The sequence below is a fragment of the Hermetia illucens genome, chromosome 6 (assembly GCF_905115235.1).
Source record: "Hermetia illucens chromosome 6, iHerIll2.2.curated.20191125, whole genome shotgun sequence".
In the NCBI taxonomy this organism is placed as follows: Eukaryota; Metazoa; Arthropoda; class Insecta; order Diptera; family Stratiomyidae; genus Hermetia; species Hermetia illucens.
Window position 1 is genome coordinate 78161691 of NC_051854.1, and position 9008 is coordinate 78170698.

Sequence of the window (9008 nt, forward strand, 5' to 3'; positions counted from 1 at the left end):
TCGGCTTATATTCGAAACCATTTGGTTAGTTTCGGCAATTTCCACTGTGTCTCTTTCCGCAATTATAGCATTACGTGGTAAGTTCTGGGTTCCGGTCTCCATTGCAGGTGCCGCATCACTTTGCGAGTCCTTCTCTCCGTCTGCGCGTCCCGATGTCTCGTCGGGTATTTCAGCCCTTGTTGTGTCATTATCTGGACACTGGGACGAGCGGCGCATCATCGTGCTGCATATGAACGTAGCCAGCTCACTCTCCATTTCCACTATCTCCTCGTTTGATTTGTTTTTGTTCGCCATGTAAGTTGTTTACCAGCGCATCTTGTGCAAGGAAGTGGGCCGCAATAGTCAGGAACAGGTATACCCTCGAGGACAAAGCCCCTACCCAAGTTCCCTGAGGCCTAACCTACGATTAACTGATCCCGGAACTCACGGACGGATCAGCGCGCGGTCTACTAATACCGGTTCAATGCACACTACTCGACCAGGGTCCCGAAAATGCTGGCTCCTGATACGCGTCGCTACTACTACCTTGACAGAGCTAGGCTCACAACACCCCATCGATGTCGACAAGGAGTTGTCGACGGCTCCGGGGACTCCCAGTGTGCCCCGGTGTGAATCGGTCATTAGTAGTTCGCCCTTCACCGAGAAACTTTCTCGAGGCTACTATAGGGCACAGGTATTATACCAGCTAGGTGGTCAGAACTGCTTGCTCGGGCACCTTAGGGACGCCACTCTCCGTATCGTAAGCGACCCGTTAAGGATCGTTGATAACTCCTGAGTGGCTAATACTTTAGGACAGTTGTAAAGGAGCCATACCCGCGTTGCATACGCTTTATGTTTCAGATCGTTATCCTGGTAAAGCTGGAACAAGTCTAAGATGCCTAGCCTCTCAGCACTCTGGCGCAGATTTTCTTTTAAAATTTTGATGTAGTCTTTGAAAGTCATCGTTTCCTCAATAAACTGCAGTGCGCCTACCCTTGACGCCATAACATTTCCGCCACCATGTTTACTGTTCACATTACCCGACCAAGTCTTAATTTTGACATTTGTTGGAAAGGCGGGAAGTTCGAGGGGTCAAAAGTGATCATTTATCTAACGGGGCCATTCTCGGAAACTGCTCAACCGAAAAATCAGAAAAAAATCAAGAGGCTGACGCTATATGGTGACTATGACTTTCCATACCGATATCCCTTCAAATAAAGTTAATATGCAGAACCCCCCACCTAGCACCATAGCAATATAGACTATAAAAGTGGATATTCTCATCAAACCACGCGGTCCATGAAAGCTATCCACAATTGGGTTCTCTCCATTTGGAATTAAGAACAGATTCCGCAAGAATGGTGAAAAAGTGACATAAAAGTTATAGAGCAATCTCACTACTGTGTACGTTCTATAAAATTGTCAAGAAAATACAAAAGAATTAGACTGCAGACCGATTGGTGGATATCAAAGAGGTATTTCGGCTGGAAGATCGACAGATATCCGGCTATTTACGGTCAAACAGGTGCAAGAGAAATGTTGCGAATTCAACATGGACGTCCATTAATATCCGTTGACTTCAAGCAGGCATTGATCGAGACGTACTATACAAAGTAATGCTTGACTTTGGCCTTCTAGCAAAACAGATAAATCTTACCAGAATGGCAATGTGCTACTCAACAGACCAGCTCAGAATCAACAATAGTCTGACAGATGCGTTTGAGACAAACGTCGGATTAAAGGAAAGAGATGGACTAGCACCTCTACGGTTTAATCTGGCACTGGGACAGGTTACACAAAACGCATGCTGCTCTATAGTCCCGTCACAGCGTCATATATGCGGACGATATACCTAGTCTGGTCAGACGTTTTGTCAGTAGAAACTACCTGTATGTAAGGAATAGAAATTCGTACTCGAGCCAGCAAATTTACTATAAAAGAGGGGACAATTCTAAACATAAGCCGCAGCATTTCATTTAAAAAGAATTGCAGAGTCCTGTTGGAAGGCCCATTCGATGCCGGCAGACAGAGTATCCCTCAAGGGCTTTACAACTAGTTCTAATACGGTATTTCGGTAAACAGCACCTCGTGTCGTCACTCCCTTCTTGCAGAAATGGATAAGACAAGCACCACACCATAATATCCCCCATCAAATCATCACAAACAAACAGTGATGACCGCGCTGCATCCTTTGAATTTCAGGGGTTTGGGCAGACGTTTTCGCGATATAATTTCTGTTCTATCATAGAAACCTTTTCGTCATCTTCATCATCTTTTAATGCACGCCAGGGAGTTCTCGGTGCGATATTCAATTCTTTAGCCATCGTTTTCTGCGAACGCACAGATGTAAATTATGACTCGAAAGTTGATAAATATAGAAAACTTTATATATTCAGGTGTATCGCTAACGAAAGATGGAAATGAAGCAGACCTAATAAAACGCTGCAAGCAGACCCTTTTATTCGGTCCCACCGATTTTAAAAACCAGCTACATACACAGGAAAGCAATGCCCTGGGGTATGTGTTATTCCGAAAACCTGTTCAATATTTTCGAGAGGGGGCTGTTGAGGAGAATAATAGGAGCCAAACGAGAGGAGGAAGAAGAACCTTAAAGGGCTAAACAGATCCTGTTGACGAAGGCCGCATAACACACTCGACATAGTTCGAGAAAGAACAATCTATAGCCAAGACTTGAAATAGGGTGTCGAGCTCTGATAACGACGACGAACACATGATGAATACCGTCCGTCAATGTATTCCGGTGCTTCTCAGGCGATTTTGCATCTTCCATTTGGTATTTTTTTGCAAGCCCTTGTAGAGTAACGCTTCCTCTTTTCTGATTCCGATATCAGTTGATCGCTATCTACCCCTATCTCTGCTGACTAGTACGGTTGTGGAAGAATTAGTGAAGTTGTAGAAAGATCATTTTAGAAAGCTTAAAACAAAACCAATGTCCGGATGGCTCAAGTGGTTAGAGCGCTGAGCTGTCGTAGCAGAACGTCGCGGTTCAAATCTCCCTGGTGGAAGAAGGATTTGTTATCATGTCTAGATGTCGCATACGAGTCGACTCAGCTGTCAATAACTACCTGACTCAAATCACGATAATAATCTCAAGCGAGCGCAATGCTGACCACATTGCCTCCCCCCTCCCCAAACGACATTTGTTCGCTTGGTGTCATATTAAAGCCAGATTTCGGCAGTGGCATGAAAATACTTTATTCCTTATTGAACTGTATAGTCTAGTTTACGACTTTTTCAATTGCGTCTCACTCATTTCTCATTTATGCTGTTTGGGTGAGCAAGCCCAAGTTTAGTAGCTCCCACATGTACAATTTTCCCTTCATGTATCCCTTCCTGCTGGAATAGGTGCAATAACACATTGGAAAACGTCAATAATTCCGTTTTTTTCAGTAGATTTTGCAATACAAAATCCACATTCAATGCGAACGCTGTTTATGTTGTGACTTCGCTAAAGACGATCCTTACCTGTTTAAAAAAGACGGAGGCCAAATTAACCTTCGTTTAAATGGTTGAAGATCATTCAGGATAATTCCGGGGGCAGGTGGGATACATCTCATGTATTGTTGAGCTGCTACTAAAACTATCCAAAAAATACCACATTAAGATGGTGACTTCTTAGGAACTGACACTTGGTCGTTAAGACTCACGCATTCATGTTTGGTGTAAAAAATTGAATTTCTGAGACAGTAACCTGTAATTTTGTGCGAGCATTATTGCTAACAAACCTTTTCCACTCTTCTGACTTTTTGGTGATAATTGGCCTCAGAGGATACCATGACTTGATAGTCGCACTATTTGACGGGAATTTTTTCTCGAAACTCCTATCGTTTCTACATAACTGTCATTCGTTTTCTATGGCGCTCCAGCCTAAAGTCGGGTCGCGGGCTCTGGGAGCCTTCCTCCTCATTTGACCGCGCTCTGTGAATGGTGAAGCCGAGTAGCGTGTGGCTCGTGATTTCAGAAGATACCATGATTTAGTTGTACGGACTTGACTAAGCAACTTTTCCTTGAAGCCACTTCCGTTTCTTCATAACTATCATCGCTCTCTGGAAGCCTTCCTCCTCATTTGACCGTGCCATGTGAATGGTTAAGCCGAGTAGCGTGTGGCTCGTGACCTTAAATAAATCCTCCCACTGCTCCGGGCATTTCCAGGTGATCGTTTACTTTAGAATTAGCGTTTTGGAATTCCTCCGTTACCCATTCGCTCTACACCCCATGTTCACTGCTTTAAAATTTAGTCATGGGTGGCGGTCCAATCTTCCGGCACTGAGGAAAGTCACAAGTGCGTGCTGTTATTCGTCAACAAGTCACTTTGCGACTATCTCAATCCTATTTTTTGGATAGCTGGACTTGATTGCTCTTCCAAACAAAGGGAATATCATACAATTACATGTCAAGAATCCTATTTAAGTTGGTCATTGATGCTAAACGAACTTCATTCAGGGTTATAGGACAGTTCAATGGAAAATAAAATGATTCCCCGATGAGGATGCCTCCTCACTCTTCCATCGTGTCCAGAAGCTTGGCCGAAAGAAATGTCGAACTTAAGACAATACCAGCAACACCGAGAATCAAAATCGCTGAATCAATCTGATAGCACACTTTCTGCCGATAATGGCATGAAGCTCGCTGACAGATTTGCACTTGTTGCCTTGTTCCAAAGTCTAAAAGTGTGCATCAACACTAACATTAAATAGAAGTTGTTCTGCACCAATGATACTTCTGTATCGTTAACTGATAGCAGTGAGCGGTAGGTGACCGTTATTTTCATTTGAAAATACGAAAGCACTGATGATCTGACACAAACGTCAACGAAACTAGTTGCTTATATGCTTCCCCTAGACTGTTGCTGACTTGTTTTCGATTATCACTATTATCAATGGCGCAACAATCGGTATACGGAATAGGACTTGCTTAGTGAAATCGGCCACCCACAGTCAGCCAGGCTTGCCTGCCACATCTGAACAAACCACAGTCCATCCGGCCGTCTGTTGGACTAAAAGCACCCACCACCACGGCAATCCGGACAACACCATTTGTTCAATTCCGGGCGTGAAAGGCGTTGAGAGGCAAGTCAAAGATACCTTTCTGCTTGTGCATTTATTAAAAATGGCAACCGTGGACTGGACGCATCAACGCACACAAATACCGACTGGCCTTATTTTCTCCGCCACCGGCTGGGCGGCTAAATCGTTATTCATTCAATCACTGGCCGCTTGAACAATCCAAACTGACAGATGAACCGGATTATATCAATCTTCTGTCCGTTTTTTTACTGCAAAGTGTTCAGATAAAAATGACAGGTCAGCCAGGATGTGAGTGAGTGCCTGAATAAAGTCCAGACTTTCCGGTTTTGTGCCGAGGTCCACCAATTTGAGACCCCTAAAAGCTTTCTGGTGCCCTTGCCTACGCCATCGCTCCATCTTATGCAGGGCCACGTCTTCTTTTTCTATCATAGACATTGCCCTTATAGACTCCCACATAAGAACTAAGTGACTTGCCCACCGCAATCCGTTCAGCGGGATTTTATCCAGAACCAGACAGCCATGGAATCACGCCCAAATTTCGTCATTATATAGGTTACTAAATCATCCATCCTTATGCAGGGGACCAAAAATTCTTCTCCTGGACGCGGCTAACAGTTCGCAATTTTGCTTGCTAAGATTCCAAGTCTCGGAGGAATACATGAGAACTGGCAAGATCATTGTCTTGCACAGTGAGAACTTTGACCCTATCGTGAGATGTTTTCCCTTTGCCTCTGATAAAGTAGCCTTGTCGGAAAGCATGCATCCTACACCATGGGATTGCCTAGTATAGAGCATTCGCCTTCTAGGTATAATAACATTGCATGCTTTCGTGATTCATTAGGTAATCTTGGCGACCTTTTCTGTTTTCACAATATTCAGGGATATATATTGTTGCCCTGGAACACACTCCGACAGTCCACGTAGGGAAAATATTATTGTCCAATTTCTTTTAAGATCAAAGTCCTTTTGGTATCTATGTAGATTTCCTGTTGGTTACTGTAAATATGCCAAACGAGTCTTCTGGCTAATATGGCACTCTTATAAGTCAGACCAACATTAGTGAGTACCGCATTCAGCTTCGCAAATACTTCGAGTACAACCCATCCGCTGACATTCGGTGTGCTTAAGGGCACACCTTAAATCCTATGATTTTCGTAGGTCGCCCTAAAAACCAAACCGCTCAGCAGCAAGCAAGTGTAATTTTCGGAGGATTGTAACAGCAATGTCCATTATGTTCCATTGCTTTTCAAACAATTTTATTTCCACAAGCCTCTCTAGCCTAAATGTCAACATGACGATTCTGTATAATTCGCTAAATAAGGCCCCATCAAGAACCTTCATGTGGTTGGACTGCTAGAGTTAGTCTTGCCCCATCTTCTGGTGTTGAGATTAATTTGAACCAACCCCATCTACAGTTGGATTTGTATTCCGGGTAGCATTTCTTCCCGTATAATTTGGGTTGACTTCGCGCAATCTTCCTCGTAGTTGTCTCATTTATATGTATCCCGTCTGCCAGCACTTATGTCTGCCTTTTACTGTAAGAGTGTAGTCAGTGGATATGTCAAGCACTTGTCAAAAGCGGAAGATCCGTAGTTGGTTGAGCCTTGTAAAACTCATTTTTTAGGATGAACAACTAATGGGCCGCTATGCCTTTCATAGGGGTCCATCCCAACTACATCCCTCTTTCCTGGAGATTAAGTTTTCCTGACTTGAAATTTATACACGTGAAAATCTCATAAGACAGGCAGACTGGAAGACATATTCAGGTGTCAGTTCCTCAAAGCAGAAATACATCGTGTTCACAATGCCTCATTTGCGGCCCACATAGTAACATAATTGGTTGAACATTTCGTCATTAATTAAAATGTGCAGGATTCACTTCTAAATAAAACTCATAAAAATGTCCCTTTCCACCCACCTTCCTAGTCTCCCTGCACTATACACAGGATGGGCTCTGTTAGGTTGTTAGGTACCTATGAGGCGCAGAAACACATTTTCACCATGGCAATTTCCAAAATAAATATTCGCACAAATGTCTGGAAACTTGGTCTGGAAAAAATATCTAAATGTGTCTCGTTTGAAATGACACGGAAAAAAATCCATAAAGCATTGTCAACATTGAATCAATGTATTTTCTCGGAAGAATAAGAGGGTCCCTCCCCCGTTTGCATCCCAGGCTTGCCGCAATTGACTCTCGTCAAGTAGCTGCCAGCAAACGACGACGAACAAAAGAAAAACAACAGATTCGCGTCTGTTTCCCCAAATGATCCGATTGCGAGGAGCAAGGATGTGATGCAGGAGCCGAGAGCCCTTTTCCCATCCTTTCGTTGGTTCCTATTCAAATGCAAATATTTTCCCATTCAAACTTCAGATATTGGAATATCTGGTAGGCGTCCAACCAACTCAAGTATAACGTCAGGAATTTCCCAAGGCGCACAGGACCTCCTAGTTTCAGAATAGCCTGGACTTTAATCCGCAGTTGACTCCCGGGGGACCTTCATCCTCTTAGTCTTCAAACGAACAGCAAAGCGCTACTCACCATTCAATGCTCCTATAACCCTTGGCGCAACAGTGCAGGCTCTTGAACGACCCCTGAACTCCGTAATCCATCGAAATCGCCTCCTTGGTGAACTGCATGAACGTGGAATTCCCTAGGCCGTCATAAAGGTTGCGGAAGCAATGGTCGGTCGATGACTGGTCCTCACTCGCCCCGACCGAGGTGGCCAATAGACCGCATACCGCGGCAAATACCAGCGTGGAACCCGACAATGCTGTTGGTTTTGCCATTTTCGCTATTGAATTGAAACTCGCCGCCTCGAAACGTTAATTGATCATCGACATCCACTCGCGGACTATTGGAGCGGAACAAATATTTCGTAAACGCGGAAACTGAAGACTTCCAAGAACTGGAGGACTTGGCACGACGCTGGGCTGCCAAACCAATGCGAGCCTCTACGCTTCCCCGACGCCCTCGACTTTACAGGAATCCACTTGTTGGGTTTCGATTTATTTTTCACTTCGCTATGACGACAGTTTGCTGACACATTTTCCTCTCCGCGTCGAAAAGTTTATTCTTGGAATTGCTTTCCCCGCACGAAACTTTTCGACTTTGTTTTGTCCGCGAATGATTTTGCCGAGATTTTTTTTCAAGCGGTCAAGTGGACCGGACCGCGCTGCACGGGTGACCACGGGAAACTTTCACTTCACTTTCAGAGGCCAACGCTTTTCGCCGGACCAGGCGCAAATCACGGAAAACGACAGAAACAGTTGATTCACTCAGGCGATTCGCTAATCCTGGTTGGAGGGTTTACACGGGAAGGACGCGGTCACACGTGAATGAACTCCGAACCACTCGTCGTTGACAATCGCACACACGTGAACTCACCTCCTCAACAAAGTTGCGGACAAACCAAACAGCACAGATGCCAAGTACCGACTGACAGATGTGCTCCGGTACTGAGCGGCACGAATCGAATGCGAGCGCGTTCTCTTCTCGGTTGCCGGAAATTTACGCGAGGCGGCACTGCAGGGCCGGTAAATTCCCAGAAATGTGTTTATATACAAAAGTGGTCCGGCGTGGATTGGGCTGCCGTCTTCAATATTTTAATCTCATTTAGTATTTTTCTTTGGAAGAAATTAACAAGTCGAAATACCGAAAGTTGGGCGCTTCGTGTATAAAGGTTTTGTGTTCATCTTATGTGAGAAACTTTCTATAGACGTTTTTCAGCTCATACAAAGCTGAGATATACTTATATACATACTAAAGACATAAATATTGCTTTCATCCTAAACAAACAGACATTGCATATTACCGCATATTGATGAATATACAGGGTTTTTTTTGGGGTAGGGTAGGTGAATGCATTGACGCACACAGTGTTGGACTCCCGATTCGGTACGTCGTCGGACTACCAACTAAACACCTCCCCATCGTCAGAGAGCTAGCCTGGAACCGTTTGTCACATTACTTCGGGCTAGTCC

The 9008-nt window shown here is 44.4% G+C and overlaps 1 protein-coding gene across 1 annotated transcript in view; it reads right to left on the reverse strand.

Moving 5' to 3' along the window:
* The window catches only part of LOC119659157 (fibroblast growth factor receptor 3-like), a 115091-nt gene extending 106605 nt beyond the window's left edge, over nt 1-8486 (reverse strand). Inside the window, exon 1 of the mRNA XM_038067107.1 lies at nt 7567-8486. Coding sequence (XP_037923035.1) covers nt 7567-7814 — 248 coding nt within the window. The 5' untranslated portion in view covers nt 7815-8486. The remainder of the gene's footprint in view (nt 1-7566) is intronic.
* Between the last annotated feature and the right edge of the window lie 522 nt (nt 8487-9008).